The 23,027-nt window shown below is 37.6% G+C and overlaps 1 protein-coding gene across 3 annotated transcripts in view; it reads left to right on the forward strand.

The window, feature by feature from the left end:
• The window catches only part of LOC125063151 (tolloid-like protein 1), a 72,813-nt gene that overhangs the window by 48,496 nt on the left and 1,290 nt on the right, over window positions 1-23,027 (forward strand). For all 3 annotated transcript variants that reach the window (XM_047669406.1, XM_047669405.1, XM_047669404.1), the window contains exons 7-19: window positions 2,980-3,086; window positions 3,492-3,615; window positions 4,175-4,315; window positions 8,858-9,061; window positions 10,624-10,736; window positions 11,497-11,645; window positions 12,143-12,348; window positions 12,831-13,006; window positions 14,090-14,218; window positions 14,820-15,046; window positions 15,641-15,755; window positions 21,782-21,962; window positions 22,653-22,903. In XM_047669406.1, coding sequence (XP_047525362.1) covers window positions 2,980-3,086; window positions 3,492-3,615; window positions 4,175-4,315; window positions 8,858-9,061; window positions 10,624-10,736; window positions 11,497-11,645; window positions 12,143-12,348; window positions 12,831-13,006; window positions 14,090-14,218; window positions 14,820-15,046; window positions 15,641-15,755; window positions 21,782-21,962; window positions 22,653-22,903 — 2,123 coding nt within the window. The remainder of the gene's footprint in view (window positions 1-2,979; window positions 3,087-3,491; window positions 3,616-4,174; window positions 4,316-8,857; window positions 9,062-10,623; window positions 10,737-11,496; window positions 11,646-12,142; window positions 12,349-12,830; window positions 13,007-14,089; window positions 14,219-14,819; window positions 15,047-15,640; window positions 15,756-21,781; window positions 21,963-22,652; window positions 22,904-23,027) is intronic.

Raw genomic sequence — 23,027 nt, forward strand, 5'->3', positions numbered from 1 at the left:
TGACGATATATTTTTTTACATTATCAGTGAATAAAGTGCAATAAATTACTGGATATACTGTTTACGTCGTAAGTTATCATATAAGATCATAACTAGAAATACAACAGGAAACATCGCGTCATCTACATCACGTCATAGATGCTCTGTATTTTTATAGGAAAAGTATGGAAAAAGGGTATCACGGTCCTTCCTGTTTATTTAAATTTCGAACAACATATGAATTCAAATAATAATACAGTGAATAAAATTTCAAGTTTTATCGAAGCGCATTTTGTTAATGCAGGCTCAATGTAAAACGCAATTCGTAATTGTTACGAGTCAAAACAGTTCCTTAGAATAAACTCGTCTACTTTTTGTATAGGAATATTTACGTATGTAGTAGTTAGTATTAAACGTAGTCAAAGTAAACATTTAAAAGTAACAAGGCTTTTATTCTAAGCTATCCCCCTTTCCTTAAGTTTCTTAATGTCCATCAAATATATATAATGTCTAGTAAGGTTCCAATGGAGCATAGTATTAACATATTGCTTCCTAGATTATTTTCTTTAAAGAAAAGTTCTTCCTTCTGTACCTGACATAAATATCATAGATGTTTGTGTTTATTTCAGGCAATTACAATGTTTTTATCACCATGCGATCAAGTGTTAACTACACACATAGAAATGTTCACCATGGTGCTCCAACGTGCCTTTTGACTTTTGATACGGTTAACAATGATAAGAGATAAATATAAAGAAATAGAGAAGAATAATAATTTTCTTCCTAATATTTTGCGGTTCGCCGACAGTTCAATTATCATTATTCATCGTTTTAAGCCACCTTTTATCAAGCAATTTGTAATTAAAGATATAAATTTTAATGGCACGCACGTTGAACTGAATTTAAACAGGAAGGAGCTGCGTATTTTCAATGTAAGATGCCTGGACTCATTTGGAAACATGTTTTTTGTGGTCGTACAGGATAAATCCTGAAGTTCAACCTCAAATTCTTTATATTGGGATTTCAGTACCTTTTTTATTAGTGTACTCGTATACTCACACTTGTCCATGTACCTTCGAAAAGCACAATGGTGATAAACTATTTAAATTAGTAATAATCACTCGTCCATTATTTACTATGTGGATAAATATTTACCACATACTTAATAATAGACGAGTGATATTCACAGCATTTTTAATAAGTGTACGGCATCTATTGAAAATTAAAATTGCTGTTCGTTTCTATCGTTAAAACTCGAGAATGGCTGGACCGATTTGGCTAATTTACTGCTTGTATATATGTTTAATTTGTAATTAAAGGCTAAAACCGGTTTTCATGATTTTTTTGCGCGTGTTCAAGTGAATTCGAATAGTCGGGTCCGCTAATCTATAATAATTATAACGTGGCTAAGAGCGCTTCAAAATCTTTCAAATCAGGCTAAGCTGTTAACATTGTTATACTAAAACTATTTCACATACAGTTTTTGTACATCAGATAGTAATTTAATTTCTATTATACGTTAAAAATGTCCGATTTGTCTAAAACATTACGTCTTTAGCATAATTGTGTGTAATAAATAGAGATATCTTAGTTAAAACAAGTTTAGCGTATGATTTCCTTCTCAGAGGTCGTAGGTTCTAACCCCGCACCAATGGATTTTTTTTATGTGCGCATTAAGCACTCGTTTGTACGGTGAAAGAAAAATATCGTGATGAAGCCGGAATGTCCGAGACCTACAAAGTCGACGGCGTGTGTCATGCATAGAAGGCTGATCTATCTATCTATTGAGAAAAAAATATTATCACACAATAGATGAGAGAGAGAACAGAGAAATCTAAGGCAAACCTCAAGTGTTGTAGCGTCACTGGTTTCTTCTTAGTTAAAACAATGTGAAAAATGCTGTTTCAATTAATAATATGTATGCATTTTAAATATAATAACTGTATTGTGAAAATCACGTTCAATTACCGAGAAAAAATGTTTTATATGAAAAATACTCCAAATATTAAGCTGCGCAGTTATTATAATCATAATACTCTCTTCTCACAATTCACATTTGTGAGAGCGTGATTTAAGCGTGGAATGTTTTTATGAAATATTTTTTCAGATTTAAGCATCAACATAAACTTTATCAAAGTGTGTTAAACAATTTAATATAGGCATTAACGTCAAAACCATATAATGTTATATTATGACTACAATCTTAAATGAATTTAAGTAATAGAATTGAAAAAAGAAGATTTTAAAGAAAAGAGCGTACCAAATACAAGGCCAGCAATGCAACCTGCTGGTTTGCCCCGTTCTATAAAGAACAAAGATTTCTGAAAGAAAATACGTAAAGAATGAATGGTACATTCTTTCGAAATTTATCATTTACGCAATTATTTGAAAATTATCAAATAAAATGATGTCTAGTCATTGCTTAGTACTGGTACTACACATTTAAATTAAACAATTTTTTATAAAAGTGGGATATTAACAATTTGCACACCACGATTGCTAGTGGTTGCTGTACTAGACACGTATTATAAGAGTCCTCCGCCGCGACAATCTATTCGCGTTAAACTCAAGAGACACTGCACGGATTTTCTTACGGTTACATATTACCAATATAGTGCATTGTTGCCCTAGTGGCACCAGCGTGTGTCTCTCATCCCTAAGGTTCGATCCCCGGCTGTGCACCAATGGAGTTTCTTTCTATGTGCGCACTTAACATTCGCTCGAACGGTGAAGGAAAACATCGTTAGCTAGCTAGCCTTAGACCCAAGATTCAGAAATCTGAGTCCCAGACCGAAATAAGGTTGTAACGCCACTGATATATTTTTTTTTACATATAACTAATAGAGTGATTCACGAAAAAGGTTATAGGTATTCAATTTGTCAAGGATTTGTGTAAATTAGTTGAAGTTTTGGATAAAGTCAAGGTGCCTTGGTCGATAATAATATATTTAATTCAGATTTATATCCGTTGAAGAAGTTTTATAAATAAAAATGTTACAGGACAAGAGTATAATTTCAATAAACTGACGGAGGAAGAAGTGAACTCATTGGGGCAGACTTATGACTATGATTCTATAATGCACTACGCGCGAAACACTTTTAGCAAGGTAGGTATTGCATAATGTAGAATCCATTATGGGAAGTTTTATTCATTTATTCCATAATTTAAAGGGTTAAAAATGTTACTAAGAAATTATTAAATTCTGTAATAGTATTTCAATATATTATTTATATCTCATCCCTAGCGTGGGTTAGTGGTATACGCATATTGACTATTGTATATAACGTGCTTCAAGCAGGTTTAAGTCCCATGTAATTTGGATGTATATGGTTGCACACTCCAAATTTAATCTATATCTGTTCCGTCGATAGTAACAAAGAAAATCACCCTTATTTCTCCAAAATCTAAAACTCATATAGAATGTTATTTTAATTTAAATAGTATTCTATTTACATAATCAATAAGCTTATTAGCAAGCACCTATTATTTACCAAAGTGTATGTTTATCCAGGGTACATATTTAGACACGATATTACCGCTAGAAGTACATGGAAAGAAGAGACCGGAGATTGGGCAGAGAGTGAGATTGAGTGCCAGTGACATCGCCCAAACTAATCTTCTTTATAAATGTGCTAGTAAGTATTAAATAGATCTTAAATCTCTCAAAAAAATTAGAATCTGTAGGACATGGCTTATTTTTACTTCTGTAATTAGAACTAGATTATTTTTAAACTAAAATCTAAAGTGTTAGTAGAATACAAATAATTTTTACTAACAAACAGCCTAATTTATCACTATTAGAATTACCAATCCTGCCAATTTGAACACAGACCACTGGTTTTAGTGAAATATATGGAGCATTAAGGAAATTTTGGGTACATATATGGCCAAAATTGTCATAAAATCTTTTCAAACTGTACTTTTCATTCTGCGACTGTTCAGTTTCTACTTCTACTTCTGTAGGCGTCGGGTCAAGTCGGGTGGTATGTGCACGCATGGGGTCGCGTCGGATGTTCATAGTCATAGAAAATAGTACGATTTGATTCTACTCAACAACCAGTTACATCGGGTCGCTTAGCGTTTTATATGTTTTCGCCTTTATTCGAATATTGCACAAGGACCAGTAACTATTTTAAAATTACATGCTTCATAGGTGCATCTCGCTTGCGGTACATAACTCTGCGATTCTTCCAGAATGCGGCAAAACTTTCTTAGGAAATTCGGGATGGTTCAACTCGCCGGGCTGGGGGACAGAAACACCTCCAGCAACAGCCGAGCGTTGTGAATGGCGTATTGTTGCAACGCACGGGGAAAGAGTCGTCCTTAATATAACTGGTAAGTGTAGCGTTTTAATATCTCATTCACAGGTACAATTTTTGATATTTGTGCATTTTTTATATCTTACAACTTTATAAAATATAATATGTTTATTATGAATATAAGATACAGGTATCACTTATTCCACGTCATTAAATTTAAATCTGTAAACATCCCTACTCATCGGCAAAGAAGACAGAGGGTGTAAGCCGCGAGAAAAAGCCGGCGTAAAAAACTATCGGTACTCTTTTGAAATAGCAAATCATCATACAAAATCACTATGGCAAACAACACTTATTTTAAAACAAATATCGCAAATTAACTGCAAGTAGCCTGTCTAGCACTAGTCCCAGGCCCTTTTATCAACTAGATAATTGTTAACTTTATAGTAAGCCTTTTTACACAGCTTTTCTTTAATACATTTCTTAAATTTATTTAAAGGCCGAGATAAAAGAGCCTCTGGGATTTTATCAAAGAAAAGTACCCCTTTCCCCAAAACAGAATTACTAACTTAAAAACTTTATATATATACATATTATTACGAGTATATACTGAATTAATCGTTATGTCTCTTTCTGTCAAATTTAGTTTCCGCTGTAATGAAAGAGACAGATGAATGTTCAATTAAAACAATGCAAAGCCTAATTAATACTTTTCGAAACAGTAATATATCGTTTTGTCTATATGTTTATTTTTGCATTTCTTGCCAACTACTTACTTTTATGTCAACTGTATTATATTTCTGTAGGCAACTAAGTTTTAATAAATAAATATATAATATTTGTGACATTATTTATTAAGTTACATAATATATGTAAATATTTTTTTCTAAATATAATTAAGAAATGTTTACTCCCGCTTTTATATTGTTCGGTAATTTTAGTAACTTATTAAGTGTTAATAAATCTATAGTTAATTCAAGGTAACAAAATCTGATAACATGGCGTAATTCTAAATTAAATTAGAAAAAAAATTGACCGACACTATAATACGCTATATCAATTTAAAAAGCCATAAAAAGCTCCAACGCTTAGGTGACAAAAGGCCATTTAAATCCGATCTGCAGTAAACTTTTATGGAGCTTTGAAACAGGAACACAATTGGAAATGTAGGTATGATCATGGCTCGTACTCTAAGGGGCACCCTAATTTTCAACAAAGTACCTCTTGAACCTTCCCCGAGTACTTTTATTCTGCTGATGCTTGCGAAAATGGTCTCTGTGTTTGAAGTAATATCTCTTGGACAATGCTAAATCGTAAATATTCTTATGAGCGAGTGGTCTATTACTTTTTAGTTTTATAAAAAAGTCTTTGCTTTTTGTAATTGGTCTGCGATATATAGAATATAGATGTATACATGCTTGCCTTGTTTTTTTATAAAAACACAACATACATTAACAGCTACCTTTTTATATAAATATTTTACCAGGGTTTTTGTTTTTAACTGTGCTGTAAGCTTTCTTCGGCCATGTAAATAGGTTCGGTACTGTTTAAAGTTAACGTAAATAGTTTATATAATTAGAATGAGTATTATTGTTAAGTGGAGGGTACTAAACCTCGAGGCAGACCTTCTGCTCACTGGACTGAACAAGGCCCCTTACAGGTTTTGTCCAGGCGCTGAGGTTTGTGAAAGACGTGAAGGAGTGCAGAAAGTTCTGCGACGATACTTACACAACCTGAATCAGAAATAAAAAGCGCGACTGAAGATGATGAACATCAACTTATTGTCCATATCATCAGTCATCAAGTACAAATGATATACTATAATCCGATGCTATTGATATAGATGAAATATTGAAATACTCAAATGAAAAACCAATTTATTAGTATTATGTTGATAAGGGTAAATTCAAAACATATACGCAGCGAAATTCTATTTTAATTGATTAAAATGGAGCGGAATTTGAATACGTTTATATTTTGATTGATCTAAATATAATGTTTTGCTTCCACTTATATTAATAACATAATGTGGTTATTGTTTGAATTTATTATTTACAATAACCAATAAGGTACCGATAATAATAATCTAGTGGCGCTACAACCCTTTTTGGGTTAAAGACACACGATTCCTCACGATGATTGATATTTAGACAAAAAGTCCGTTGGTGCTCAAAGGCTTTGACTTTCTATCTATTTGCGCAAAGGCCGGCAACGCACTTGCGAGATCGCTGGCAATGTGAGTGCCTGGGATGCTCATATTTCCATATCACTTAATATCAGGCTATATAAAAAATAAACAAAATCCGGGGATAAAACCTACGACCTCACGGATGAAAATCGCACGGTGAAGCCACTAGGCCAACACATGTAAGGCTAAATAAATAAATTATTATTTATAATAAGTAAATCGATCTTGTATTATATTAATTAAAATGTCTCTTTCTGTCACTTTCTCTACGCCGTGATGACAGCTTTAGCTTTTGTTAAATAGTGTCTTAACCCTTACGATTAATTATTATTTTTATAGTTTTATTTAGCTAAGTACTAACTACTATATATTACAGACACAGTGCTTCACAAAGCCGTATAAATGTATATAAAATAATCTAGAATTCAATTCATAAAATAGATATATAAGGATGAAACAAGCACATGCATGCAGGCCACATGGCCATTAATAAGCGAAATTTTTTTTTTACTTTATAGATTTTGAAATGGGAGTTGGCCTTTGTCGTCTATTTCTTATCTTTGCTTAAAAACATATACGTTCTAAATAGAAATAAGTAAATCTTTATTGACTTCCGACATCATTGATCGAACAACCCAGCTCGTTTATTGAATACTACAACAAACATTTATTGTAGGCGTAATACAATGAGACAGCCTTCATGGAGTTATGTAATGTGAATCTGCTCGGAAAGAGATTTATTGTGTTCTAAATTGAGTTATGTGTCAATCAGATAACTGGTGAAGCTTTTTCATAATACAAATTTGCATTGACACAATATATTGGAATCGCATTTGAAAATGGAATTATTAAATAACGGAGAGCTTTAAGCTTTAGATTTTTATCGCTACTATTTTATTATTTACGTTTCACCGACTACAAAGGAGGAGGTTTATAATATTGATATTTTTCATAGCTAGCACTTGAGGATCGATTAGCTGTTTGCGGTTTCAAACGATGTTTGCATTGCCTTTTTTAAATGACTTTTTATGACCCATTTATTTAACAAGTATTTTACTAAGTTACTCATTCTGGTTGGCTACTAATTAATATTAATTTACACAAGAAAATATGTTTCTTTGTTTCGATTTTCTCCAAAAACACATTTCGTTTTGAAATTAGTTAAAAAGGTAACAACGGTAAAAAGGTACTTTTTAAATAATTGGATTTTTTAATAATTTTTTTATAATTTTCGGAATTAATAATAACTTTAACTATATGGTCACAAAAATTCAGGATTATCACATAACTTTTAATGGGCACTTAATCGACCTCATTAATTAAGTCCCCCGTAATAGGTTTTTGTCTTGAATGACAAAATGATTCAAATGTTAACAATCGTTTATTTTAGTATAGATTTTTGTTACATTTAAAAGTAATAAAGAATGCAGCGTAAACACATAAAACCGAATTACTTAACAGGCGTTTGGTGCTTGAAATTTTTAATAAATTCTTCCCTTACATTGTTCCTACACAGTGGCTTCCATATTATATTCGAAATTCCGTAGCTCTTGTAGACCGAAAACGTAGCAGCTAGGTTCAAACACATTATGGTTCAATATTTATTTACAATATAATTCACAAACTAAAAATGTCGATTGTCTGTATTAACACGTTACTGTTAATCTTTTTCTTGTACTTATATTTCATAGCAGCTGCATTCTGCTTAAGTTAATAAATAAATGTCGTTTAAATAATAAATGTATTCCTTCTGTACCTTAGATTACTACTGCCTTTGATGGTCGTTTCTTATTTTTTTACAATTAATATATTTTATTATTATCCTACTGATATTATAAACGCGAAAGATTGTAAGTATGGATGGATGTTTGTTACTATTTCACGTAAAAACTACATAATGGATTTTAATGAAACTTTACAATTATATAGCTCAGAATAACACATAGGCTACAATTTATAAAGATATTGTGTGAGTTGTCCAAAATATCAAGTAACTAAGAAAAAATCTACCACGTGAGAGCTATTCTGGCGTGCGCTGCCAAAACCGCTAAAGTTACACATATGTAATGAATGATGGATGTTTGTCTTAAATAGTTCTACGAAAAAGACTGCCATAGTATATATCTATGTCTTATGTGTAAGCCATTAAGCCAAAAATAGTGAACCATTACTACCATAAAAATTGATAATTTATTTCAAATGCACATTTGGTAGTAAGAAATTGATTTCTGGTATTTAAAGTAGATAAAATATCTTTCACGCTACATCATTTGGACAAATATTATTTTAATCCTGCGCAGATGAAGTCGCGGGCACCAGCTAGTGATTAATATTTATTTTCATTAGACGTATACCTTACCTTACATATACCTTAGTTATGTGTATTACATATTTCTTCAAATAGCTCTAGAATACTCTTACCATTTCCAGAAATCGATATCCACAAAACAGATGGATGTCGTTCAGAATGGGTTGATGTGCTTGACGGGTACATGCCTGATGCGCCCGTTTTGGGCCGGATTTGTGGCTCCGGGAAGGGACCAGTGCTGTGGTCCACGGGATCAAGACTAACCGTCGTTTATCAACCTGGACCGCGATCTAAACCGAATCGTGGATTCAGAGCTTATTATGAAGGTATTTAAATATAGTAAAAAGAGTAGAGAAGAGTGGAAGCCCTTAGGGGAGGCCTATGTCCAAGGATAAGCTGTATAACAGAAATGAACCGGCTTGCCGATTAATTGTTAGTATTTATTTTTTTATTTTTAGTGTTATTTTTTTAGTATTTCTCATTTTTATGTACTAGTAATTACAGCAAGCAAAAAAGGCTTTTATTATTATTATTATTATTATTATAGTAAAAAGAACCCTGTTGTAACTGTGATACGATGGCTTTCTTACGAGTATTTTGAACAATAGAAGTAGTTTTAGACTTGTTTTAAATGTAGTTTATTCTTAACACTAGAGTCGAGTATTAGATTTCTGTGTGCGCCACTAACTCGTTGAAAGAAGCATGAAACCGATCACATACTCGCCTATTACGAAGAAATACCACTAACATATATCAAATCAAATGCGCACATAGTAAGATGTTAAGAATCGCCTGATGGTTTTCATTAAATTCATTTTACAAACTCACGTTAAATCAACTCGTGATAATACTCGAGCGTTGATAATTTTATTGGCTCTGAGTTCAATAAATCAGAACGAACCCAAATCCTTCCGGTTCGAGATCCAATGTGTCCATAATTCAATGAACCCTTCCGCATACTTTGCCTGTTTTAAATGAACACTCAGTGAACATTATTCTTTTGCTCTGTTATATGAAATAAGGAGATTTGAGCAGGACTATTTAAATGAATTTTATTTATTAAGATTGTTGAAATTTATAGTTTCGTTTCTTAGCTTAATTTTTTTCATATATTTTTTATAAATATACTTTACCGTCACAGGATAAATTTCTAGCATGTTAATGTATTATTAGCAATTGTTGCGAGATTTTTATAACATCTGCATATCGATATTGACAATTGAAAACAAATGATTTGATCATTTGATTTCTTTGCATTGTTATTCCTCTTTTATATACAACTTAATTAATGAACGGTGATAGTATTTTGTAATATCTTCAAGAAACCGGCAAAGAGGTTTGGTCGACATTTACCACTGTTTTACTTTTATTTGATTTTTAAAGCTTTTTGTCTTTACGGCGACGAATCATTACATAGATTAGATTAGATTTTTGTGAGGTTTTCGTTGTTTTTTTTCTTTAAAAGTCTTTTACATGTCTTCACTTATTGCTAATGAACGTAGTAGGTACGTAGATTAAACAATACCTGATTTTGTTAGAAATGTTAACAAGGAAACAAACACAGAATAGTATGTGCTCATCCCCATTGGGGTATTACGGGCAGTATAAAGCCCCGTAATACCCCATTGGCATCTTTGTTTTGACATAAGTTACGATGTTTTATTATTAATATTTATATTAAACTTTTTTTAATAGATTCAAATACTTATTGGAGAATTAATAATAATAATTTGATAACTAATTGACACCATTTTGTTTCATTAAAGTCGAAATCGATCCATTATAAATTCCGTCTTTAATTCATATTTTTCGATGAATTTGTAACATGAAATAACTTTTTGGTTATATTATAGTCTATATATTTAAAAAAATACGGTTTTCTTACTAGCGGTATGCGGAGGGGATATAGACGTCGACAGCAGCGGTCATTTGGAGTCACCGAATTATCCTGATGACTATCAACCGAATAAGCTCTGTGTTTGGCGACTCACTGTTCCACAGGTAATTTTATGTAAATAATACTTACGCCCAAACCCAACAACCTATCTCAATCCATAATCCACCATCTGGGATAGTAATCGTAATCCAAAAGTTGTAATAAATGTGCCAATAACCCATCGACGGATTGTAATAGCCATCTGTCGATACAAGCTATCCATGGGTCGGATCGGTGTCTGTGGATACACCTTTGTATAAAAATGACAGTCGACGAAAGCTCGATTTCAACAGTTAAATATTTTAATAGATTTTAACTTACACCAGTTTTTTAAATAATTAAAAAAACTGTTTGTTATGTTTTAAACATACACATGTATATTTTAATGTTATTTATACGGTTTTATTGACATTTTTTGGTTTACATTGATTATCAAATATGAGTGAAAACTCGTCAAAATGGAACTACAAAGAGCATTTTATCCGTCGCCAAAAATGGTTTGTCTTTGTAGGGTTTGGTTATTGGGATGGAGATAGGAGATCGATCGACTGTCACGGTCTGATCTCAGATTGTTTTCAATCTGAGATCAGACCGGATTGATTATTGGGTTCGGGCGTTAAAAAATATTTGTTGCTCTTGCACATAATAATATAATTATTAGATTAAATTAAAATGAGGCCATATTTAATAAGAGTGGTTATTACTGATAATTTGTAAATATATAATCTATCTTTGGAGGTAACGTAAAATTGAAAATATGTAATGTGTACCTTGACTTATATAATTTTTTATACTGTTTCAATAAATGATAAATAAATTTAACAGGACTATCAAGTAGCTCTTCGTTTCCATTCGTTTGAAGTGGAGAACCATGACACATGTAACTACGACAAAGTGAAAGTGCGAGATGGTGACTCCATGGATAGTCCACTTATTGGCATGTTTTGTGGACACAAAATACCGCCAGATATCAGGTAAAATTTGACTTAATATGTATCCAGGTGATAGGCTATCCAATAAATTAACGTCAAGCCAAAATCGAGTGATAGTAGTGGAAGAGGTTAAACCCAAAAATTTAATTAAAAAAAAAAATGATTACACAAATAAAAACCACCACTTTTGAATCCGGAGTTTTGATATCACAAAAAAAAAATTATGATGGGACATTGCATAGTATATTTTTTTTACACGGAAGGAATCTTTGGAAGTAATCATTTTGAGTGCGTGAATTTAGTGCTATTTTATTTTGCAGTTTGAATTTGTGTTTACTCACGGCAACATTAAAATGAGAATTTTTTTTAGTCAGAAAACTTCCTTACTTTTTTTAATTGCAATAATTTTATATCTCAATTTTATAATTCTAAACTTCCTTACTTTTTTTAATTGCAATAATTTTAAATCTCAATTTTACAATTCTTTTTAAGACTTTTAAATAAATAATTTTAGAGTATAAGATTATATTTTCACACAGGTCAACATCAAACAAACTTTTAGTAATTTTCGAATCAGACAGTTCAGTACAAAAAGCGGGTTTTTCTGCGACGTTTATGAAAGAGTTCGACGAATGCGCTTCCATAGACCACGGCTGCAGCCATTCTTGTGTTAACACTCTCGGTGGGTATGAGTGCGCTTGTGATATTGGATATGAACTGCATTCGGATGGCAAGAAGTGTGAGAGTAAGTTAATATTATATTGTTTTAATTGTTTATTTTATTATTCCTTACGAAGGGGGTACAAAAAGGTGTTACACTGCCTATTTCTATCTGTCGTTCGATTCCCAGCTGTGCACCAATGGACTTTCTTTCTATGTGCGCATTTAACAATCGCTCGAACGGTGAAGGAAACCATCGTGAGGAAACCGACGTGTCTTGGACCCAAAAAGTCAACGTGTGTGAGGATCATGAAACAGATTCAGAAGTCTGAGGCTCTGATTTATTTTTATTTTAAATTTTCATATTTAAAATGGTCGGCCTAAGCTAAAAAGAACATCCAGCGCATAGGATTTTGCAATAATTTGGTCATGTCGGATATCTGTTTATTATTATTATGGGAGATATTATTATTATTAAGAGAATTATTATTATTATTAGAGATAAGCCGTAGAGGACTCGTAACTTCATTTTTTTAACTCGTAAACTCTATACAACTCGTATTACAGACGCATGTGGGGGTGTACTATACGCTCCAAATGGAACAATTACTTCGCCATCATTTCCCGATCTGTACCCTCCGTCTAAGAATTGTTTGTGGGAGATCGTGGCGCCTCCACAGCATCGGATAACACTTAATTTCACTCACTTCGACTTGGAAGGCAGCAATAATATGTATCATCAGGTAAAACAGATCAAATTAACACCTTTTTTTAAATAGGTGAACTAAAAAAATTTAATATACATACACCTTCAAGTCGTTATTAAAACTAAAACAAATAGTTCATGATATTTATGTAAATATTTTAAAAGGTCATTTTAAACTTTTTAATCGGGAACTATATGTCAAACATTTTATACGGGAATCATACGTATTGAAAAAACTAACACAAAAACGTATTGAATTTGACATACAGAAATGGGAGATACGTTTGGGGGCAGTCCAGCAGTAAAGCAGTTAAAACATTATATGAATAATTAAATAAATTCGCGTTTATGAAAATGAAATAATTTCATATTATATTTTTAATATATTACATTGTATTGACCCAATATTTCCTTGACATTCCACGCAATGAGTACTACATTTCCGAATGAAGGTCACGATGAATTAGAAGGAAGATCGCAATTTTGATGTCGTGGGCAGCTCGTTAGCTCATTAATCTGGGTGTCAAGAACTAGGTCTAGTTTTTTGTAAATATATACGAATTCTATGTTTGATCAAATTACTTGCCATGGTAATAAAAGATTGAATTTAATTTTATGAAAAAAAAGGGTGCGTGTACTTATGTACGTGCGTAAGAAGTTATACTTCTTTGGCATTATTAAAAATAGGTTTTGATTACATGCAAATAATTAATTATAATTAAATAATCAAAGACTGGAAAAGGAGTCATTATAGTCAATAAAGTTCAGTTTACATTTGAAAAATTAAATAAATAAATATTTATTATTATTCTCTTACATTAAGTGTAACATAAATTCTATTATTATTCGAATGTTGTTTTTAAATTATGTCCAATGCCGTAGCATCTTACGTGGGCAACCTCATTCTGTTAATTTTGTGTCACGGTGCGCGCGCATCGTAAAATTTCACTCTCATCAATTTTTCATAACGCACCTAAAGAAGTATAACTTCAAAAAAGCTTCTTGTTTGGTTCCTCTTTTGTATGCTTAAAAAACAAATAAAATTACTAAGAACAATTATTTCATTTATTGGACTTTCGACACTGGAGTTCAGTATTTACATAAGAGCGATATTTTTCAGGAATGTGAATATGACAGTGTGACAGTCCACTCGCGTTTGGGTGCCGATGTTTTGCGGCGACATGGTGCGTTTTGTGGCTCCATTTTACCTCCTCCTGTCACCTCAGATGGCTCGGTTTTACGTGTTCAGGTGAGTTTGTAAAACTTGGAATTCTTTTAAATTTATTTACGCACCACATATTTACAATGAAATAAAAAAAATTGCTATAAAATCATCACAATTTTAAAATTTTCTTAATTTTTCTTTTTTGTTTAATTTAAGTGTTAGTCATAAAATTTGTTAAATTAATTAAATTTTTAAAATTTGTTTTTATTTTCTTTTTAATAATTGATATTATTACTTTTTAGGTTAAGAAAATTGTAAATACTGTATATAAACTATGTTAAAAAAGTATTTTTTTTTAAATAAAACTCCAATTAAACGATTTTGTGTTAGTAATTCAAAACATAATTATACACAAATTGTACAAATTGTTTGAACCTAAAGATAAAGTCATAAGATAAAAATGATTACATTGTGTATAAGGCACAACAATTAAAAATTCCGCAATATTACAATATTTTTTTTCTTAAATTTCGTCATACGCGTCATTGACATCCTAAAATATATCTGCGACTGAAAATAAATTATTTTTATTAAATATACTTAACTTCAACCATTTTAAAAAGCTTAAAAGCTCAGAACTTTAACTACCAGCTAGCTATGTTCCAACTATAAAAATCGATTTCAGTTTACATCAGACACATCAGTCCATCACTCCGGTTTCGCAGCAGCGTATTACATAGACGTAGACGAATGCTCGGACAATAATGGCGGATGTCAGCACGAGTGTCACAACACGCTGGGGGGTTACGAGTGCGCTTGTCATAGTGGCTTCACGTTACACCCCAATAAACACGATTGCAAAGAGGGCGGGTGTAAGCATGATATAACGCATCCACATGGGACTATTTTCAGGTGAGGAACCATGAAGTGCACAGAAGGAATAACTGTAAAATACCTTTTCCTTGAAAATAGTGATCTGCCTTGCGATTCTATAAGGAGGGAGCTTGTAGTTTATTGTTTATCAGAATGCCAAATCGTAAATGACTGCTTTACGACTGATTTGAGCACGACCGCCGATGTGAAAACCGCTGTGAGAGTTCAAAATGTGAGTTATAGAATCGCAAGACTTAAACAAATACAGGAATTTGAGACACTGGTTTTTTAAAACGTTAATTTGTTTTTATTCAGCATTAAGAGAATCAGTAAAATTTAACAAAAAATAAAAGTTAATCCCCCATTGACATTAAAACTCTTTCTTCTGTGCGTTATACTTTCAAAATCTTTAGGTCTCATATTTACATATACTATTATTTCTAATAAATAAATCTACTTTTTAACTTTAAAAAAACTAGTGTAACAAATTTCTGTACCTTTTGTTTTTTCTTATAAGTAGGTAATTAGCCTAACGCATCAGCCGTCGACTTTTTGGGTATAAGGCATGTTCAGTTTCGTAATGATGTCGATTTTAAACATAGTTTAAAAACCCCACAATTTTCATCTTGGCAGTCCAAACTATCCCGACTCGTATCCGTCCCGTAAAGACTGCGTGTGGCAATTCTCCACGACACCAGGACATCGGATCAAATTGATATTCAATGTATTTGAATTGGAACCACATCAGGTCAGTCACAGATTTTTTTTTTTTTTTTTTTTTTTTTTTTTTACTTGGGGAAATGCATTGCGCATACCCCACCGCGGTGCGACTGCTTAGTGCGGGAGGGTTATGTGGGACTCGCGAATGTGCATACCCACTAAAACCCCAAGGCGCCACCAACAATCGCCTTAGGAGGGATGCGGTAACAGCAGAGCCTTATCCGCTTCCCGACATGCGATGCGGCGGTTGTATCCGCCTCTCCCTGCCCATTGTTGATTTGTGAAGATACTTGACACAGCAAGTATCCTTCACAGATCGGGCCATACGCTTTTAGGAATAGCTAGGGGAGATCGGGTCCAGTGCTTGCAGGGATGGATCACCATCCCTTCTTTTGAACGCATGGACCCCTGCTTCCCCGCTTGGGCACTCTTTAGGTGGCGAGGATTTGACGGGCCTGCGGTTTCTTTCGCCGCCGCGGACGGGTTCCGGGACAAAGCTCCCTGGTTCTTCCCGCTTCTTCTTTGACTTTCATGACCGACTCGCAGAAATTGTAGAAGATTTTCCACGAGCCGTCATTTCCTGCGCTCAATATGGCTTTCACTACGTTTGGCAGAATTGCGTCCTCGCCCTGGAGGGCATCTAACAAAGGTCTCCTTTCCGCTTCCCATGCTGGGCAGTCCCTAAGTGTATGCAGGGCGTCGTCCTTGCTGTCTCCGACACAGTGGTGACAGGTTGGTGACTCCTCACACCCTACTACTTTGTGCAGATAGCTACCAAAACATCCGTGTCCGGACAGCATCTGCACAAGTCGATAGCTGAGGTGACCCCAGCGCCTCTTTACCCAAAGTTGAAGCAAAGGTCTGAGGGCTTCGGTAGTATATTTACCGGCACTCGCATCCGCCAGCTCTCTTTCCCACTCTACTAACAATTCCTGGTCTTCTAAGGCTCGCCACGCGTTTAATTGTTCCAGTGTGGGGTTATCCCCTTTTTCCCGAGCTTCGGCCCTCCTCCAATATACTTCGCTAAAAGCAGCCGCATCGAGATGCCATGGCGCGGTACCGGCTATAACACACACTGCGTCATAAGACACAGTGCGGTACGCCCTCGCAACCCTGGCAGCGACCACTCGCTGCGACTGCCTGAGTATTGTGCGATTGTACCCGGTCAGTTTGTCGGCCCATATGGGACACCCATACAGTGCTTTTGCCCGGATCGCATTTGCGTATAAGAGGCGACAGCCCCCACTCGGCCCGCCGAGGTTTGGCATTATGCGCGAGAGCATGTTTGCGGTGGCGGTGAGCTTAGGGGCAAGTGCCACGAAGTGTGGTCTGAAAGTCCACCGTGGGTCAAGAATCAGCCCAAGGTATTTGAGCGTAGTACCGACCCGGATAGCTACTCCGCCGACGATGATGTCTACGTCTTGAGGTGGAGCTTTTCTGTGGCCGTAGAAGCATATAGCTTCTGATTTCTGAAGGGCGACAACAAGGCCGAGCTTCTTGATTTCAGAAACCACCCGAGCTACTCCAGCTGTCGCTCGGAGGCGCGCTTCCTTAAAATCTTCTCCAATAGCGACCACGAGGGTGTCGTCTGCATAGCATATAGTTGACACTCCAGGGACTAGTTTCGCTCGCAGCACCCTGTCGTAACCTATGTTCCAAAGAAGGGGGCCAAGAACCGAGCCTTGTGGGACGCCGCACTTGATGAGGTGACTCCCTATGCCATTTTGTTTCGGGAAGATAACACGGCGGCCGTTGAGGTACGATGCTACACATTTTCTTATATAGGCCGGTAAGCCGTGGTGGCGAAGGCCGTCCGCGATACAGTCCCATGGCAAGGAATTGAAAGCGTTCGCGATGTCTAACGATACCGCGAAAACCACTCTGCCCCGTGACACCTGCTCCTCGCAGACGCTTCGCAGGCGCGCAATTGCGTCGATCATTGACCTATGTTTCCGGAAGCCAAATTGAGCCTCATGTATGTTTGGTCCTATAGTTTCCAAATGATTGTAAATCCGACCGGCAATAATACGCTCGAAGAGCTTGCCGGCTTCATCTAGGAGAACTATAGGTCGATACGCTGATGGTGACTCTGTAGGTTTTCCACCTTTTTTTAGAAGAACTAGCAACCCAGTCTTCCATGTCGACGGAAAGAGGCCATTTCTAAGACATTTCGTGAGTAGGCCTCGAAAGCGCATGTCAAGACCAGCGTCGAGGGCCAGAGCTAACACTCGTCCGTGCATGCCATCGGGACCAGGTGCAGTTTTTTTAGTGGTCATGCGTGTTATTGCTGTCTTCAGCTCCGAAGGAGATACTTCAGACACTGTGACACTGTGTTCCGTGGTCGTCTCATGTGGGGAGCTCAGGGCGTCGCGTTCAGGAAAAAGTTCCGCAACCACTGTGCTGAGCAGTTCCGGCTCCATGTTTTTCGTGAGTGGCGGGGCCCACGAGCGCAGCTTGTTTGTGACAATCTGATACGGGCGTCCCCAGGGATCCCGCTCCAGGGTGTCAAGCAGTTCTTGCCATGCTTTCTTTTTTGCTTCGGCGATACCTATTCGCAGCGCCAGTTTTGCATCTCGGTATACGCTATATGCTTGTTTTTCCTCTTCTATGCGAATTGGTCGCCTTCTGCGAGTCCTGGTGTAGCCTCGACGAGCTGCTACACAAGCAATCCGCAACTGGGCGAGTTCTGCCGACCACCAGAATACACTGGTCCGGTGAGCTCCAGGGCGTCTTCTTTGCATTGCAGCATCCGCGATGCAAGTCATTGCGCCACGAAACCACTCTGCCTCTTCCTCTGGATCTACGGAGGCTGGGATCGGGCACCAGGCCTGCACAATCGTAGCCAATTCCGCCTGTTCCTTGTTAAGACTCCCAAGTGCCCATTTTGGGCCCAGTTCTGACGGGTCCGAGCTAGGATTGGCCAACGGAGAGAGAGTGCGGAAGCGGATATACCGGTGGTCCGAAAGCGTCTCAACCCCCGTCAGGACCTCCCAGTCCTGAACACGGCACGAAAGATGGGGGCTCGTGAACGTCACATCCACAATAGATTCTCCGTTTGTTCGAACACACGTAGCTTCAGAGCCCCTGTTAGCCACTACCAAACAATGCGCTGCTGCCCAGTCCACCAACGCTTTTCCTCGTGGGCTGGACACCTGTGAACCCCAGGCCACAGACTTTGCATTCAGATCCCCAGCGATGACTAAATGTCTCGGATGGCTCCATTGCACCAGGCTTCCCAGTTCGTTTAGGAAGGCCTCAAATTCAGCCAGCGAGCGATTGGGGGAGAAGTAGGTACTCGCGATACACATTTTGCTACCCAACTTTGCTGCCACATAGCCGTGGCCTTTTCGAACTGGACCAATGCAGGGCGAGCCATCTGCCGGTGTAACGATAATTGCGGCCAGACCGTCGAGGTCGCCAACCCAGTTCGCTTTTTCGGGTATTGAGTAGGGCTCGGAAATTATACCAACGTTGATATTCCACTGCGCTAGACTCTGGTACAGTAGGTCTTGTGCAGCAGCGCAGTGGTTTAGGTTGCTCTGAAGAAACCGTAGGGCCATGTTAATTTGCTGCGGTTTCTATGACCTCCATACGCGCATTGTTGCGCGGAGACTTTGCGGGCGTCTTTTTTTTAGGTGACGAGCGGCGCCTGGGTACCCTCACACTGGGAGCTGTGCAGCTGTTGCCACCTAGCCTGTGATCCGCTTTCCTACCGGCCTCGTCGCAGAGTAGGCACTTGGGTTTTTCACTGCAGGAGGCTGCCCTGTGACCGGCTTGACCACAGCGAAAACACAGTTGGCTACGATCAGTATCGGACATGCAGCGGCTAGCTACGTGCCCGATTTGTAAGCAGCGAAAACACCGTAGCTCTCTTGGCTTTGCAACACTAATATTTGCCGCAACCCATCCGACAAAGAAACGCCCCGCTAAGAGTTTTTTGGCGGCCGTTACGGGGCAGTTAGCCCACGCTGCGCCAAGACCCGATTTATCTTGTCGTATACGGCTGATCCTTATTTGATCAGCCGGGCACTCTCCCTTCGCCGCAATCGCCTCGCGCAATTCATCCGCTGTAATAGAGTCGTCCAGGCCAGAGATGCGGACATCGGCGCATCGGACGGGCCGTGTAATCTTGATTCCGCTGTCACTCAGTACTGTTTTGAGTTGGTTGGCTAAGGTATCGGCTTTTTCCCCACTGCCGGCTCCGGGGATCTGAATTATCGTGGCTCCTGTTGCCGCTCGGCGAAACTTAACGCCCTCAATTCCAGCCTCCTTCAGATCTATTTTAGCCCGTGCTTCTTTTAGGGCAGCGGCGTAGGTAACACCCTTAGCTTCAGCGTCTTTAGACAAAGTGAGCACAATTGCAGCGGTACGAGGTGCCTTTAGCTTGGGCAGTGTCCTGGGTGGGGGCTTTTCAGCCTTCGATGTTGCCGACTTTGGAGCTCTCACATTTTTTTGCGTCGCCTTTGCCGCCTTTTGCCTTTTTTTTAGTAACCATCGTCCAATTTTCTTCATTGGTGGTGGTCAGCGAGGGCCAGGAGTGTGGCAATACAATGGCACTAGCGGGAGAGGAGACAGGTGTATTTCTTTCAAACATTTCCATCCTCGGCGCGTTTGCCAAACGGTTTTGCTCATTATTTCCAACGGCAAGCGTCTGCACGGTTGCCTTTCCCCGTTTTGTTTTCGAAGCTGCAGCTGACATCGGTGATTTGGAAGGTGGTTTCGCCTTACCTTTTTTGCTCTTTTTACTCTCAGTCGGAAGGGGAAGGGCTGGCGTCTCCAAGTTGGGCCTTGACCCGAGATCCTTAAATTGCGCATTGATATGCTCACCTACCTGTCGGAGGATCCGAGCCTCCAGTTCGTCTACATTGACAGCTGGGTGGTCCTTCGGAGCTTGCAAGATCGACCTCAGCTCGCGCATTTCGCCTTGTAGTAAATTAAGTTGTGCACGGAGGCGTTCATTTTCTAGCTGCAGAGCTCGAGTTTCATCCGACAGCGTTTGCACGGCCAGATTATCAGCATCCGTTCTGATTGCTACAACTGCCTTTTTAAGAGCGGCTACAAAGGTACCTTTTAGGTTCATAGAACACCTGGCCACTTTTTCTACGGCAGCCAGGTTTTCTTCGATGCGTCTTCTGGCGTTTCCAACCGTACCTGTCTCAGTGGGTTTCTCGTTAAGAGCCGCGAGTTCCGCCTCGGCTTCACTTTCTCTCTCTACTCTCCGGGCTCTTTGGTATCCCGCTTTCGTGCGTTCGTGCGAAAGGATAGGGGTGTCGCTGCAGCTACTCTCCTCGTCATCCTGTCTCGTTCTCTTTCGGGGTCGCCAGAAGCGCGACTTCTCCCCTGGGGTGCAAAGAGCCTCACCTAGTCCTCGAGGACTCTGTTGATTTTGTGTCGAGCTTATGCTTAACATGGAGCTTGTTGAGTCTGAGCTCATATTGTCAGCCATGGCGAAGGTCCAAGTTGCACTTCGCACCGGTGATGGACATGAAGTGCGCTGGACGATCTCATTGCTTTCCCTTATTGCGATCTCTCCTTGTGTAGAAGGTGTTGCAAAAGCGCCTGAGCACTCATCCAACCGCCCGCTACAGTCCGTAAGCTTGTTCATTATTTCCGTATTATTGCCAGGTCGTGAGTTTTTGGGATCTATCGCATTCAGTCACAGATGATAGTAGTTTGATAAGGTGGCTTTAATATTAATTTTATTCGCTGTGTGTAGCAAAAATACTTCAGTACTGAGATAGTATATAGTCTAACTATACTTTAATCAGCTATGATTCGAACATATGACCTATATACAAATAGCTGAAATTTATTCAAAAAAATGGTTAAAATAACAACATTAATAAATGCTATTTAACTATGTATATATTTAACTGGTATTTAGGATATAACCATTGCACCGTATCACATTTTAACCGTTCACGGACTAACATCGTAACGTGACGGTAACATCGTAGCGTTATCAGTTTCTTTGAGAGATTATTTTGTTGAATACGCTGTAAATATCGTTGCTGTCCCTACCAATACAGTCTGATCTCAAACTCTTATTACCAGGAATGCACATACGACCATGTGACAATTTACGACGGTGCATCAGCTGATGAACCGACGTTGGGTCGATTCTGTGGCAGCAAGTTGCCACACCCTGTAGTCGCTTCACAGAACCTCATGTATGTGGTGTTCAAGTCGGATGCCTCCGTACAGAGGAAGGGCTTCTTCGCTACTTACTCCACTGGTAATTATTTAACCTTGTTTTATATGAACCACACATATATATAAGTATCTGACAATAAGAGGAGAACTTTAATAAATTTATTTAATCCAAAAAAAAAACATTGATCTTTTATCTCTTACATCAAATTTACCAGCAGCTTAACATGTATTCAATAGCCATAACAATAATTGACTCAATTAAAAAAAATCGGTTGTCTGTAAAGTCGGTTTACTGACGATAGTTGAACGTGACAACGTCATATGAAAATACTGATGGAATGGTTGCATTTTTCAAAAGAAAATTTTAATTTTATTTGTTTGATAGATATTTTGTATGGATTTAAGAAGGAGGTAAATAGAAATCACAATTGAATTGATTAAGTTAAGTTTATTTGTACGCATAAATACAATTATGTCAATTTTTTAACGAACGAACGCTGCCGAACGAGGCTGCCGATCGTGCCTCTTTGTCGCTCGTTCCGCGCTCTCGCTTGCACTTCATGCCTTAAATGGAACGCCTCAGAGCGAGGTAACGCCGCATGCGTCATGTTTTTTCGTGCGTGCAGCCGGCTCCATCGAATTATAAGACGTTGTCACGTCAATATGTTAACAATGCCAATATTGACGTTAAACACGGAATTATGTGACTGCAAACTTGATTTTTGATACGCGGTAAGAATGCAGGTTAAAAAATATCACTCGTTCTTTTCAGCATGTGGCGGCTACCTAAGAGCAACTGACACAGTTAAACACTTATATTCCCACGCTCGATATGGCCATGATTCGTATGAATCCCATGCCAACTGCGATTGGAGTATTGTGGCACCAGTTGGCCAATTCGTTAGACTCACATTCCTCACATTTGAGTTGGAACCGGAGGCCAACTGCGGTTATGACTTTGTCCAAATCTTAGGAGGATTAGAAGGAAGCGTTGGGCCGTATGGAAATTATTGTGGAACTAAGGTGAGTTAACGACGAAGATATCTGTATCGTGATTTGTTTTTTTTTAATATGATAGGCAAGTAGAGAGATAGATGAGATCAGCCTTCTGTGCCTGACACACGCCGTCGACCCTTTGGGTCTAAGG

This window comes from Pieris napi, chromosome 3 (genome assembly GCF_905475465.1).
Source record: "Pieris napi chromosome 3, ilPieNapi1.2, whole genome shotgun sequence".
NCBI lineage: Eukaryota > Metazoa > Arthropoda > Insecta > Lepidoptera > Pieridae > Pieris > Pieris napi.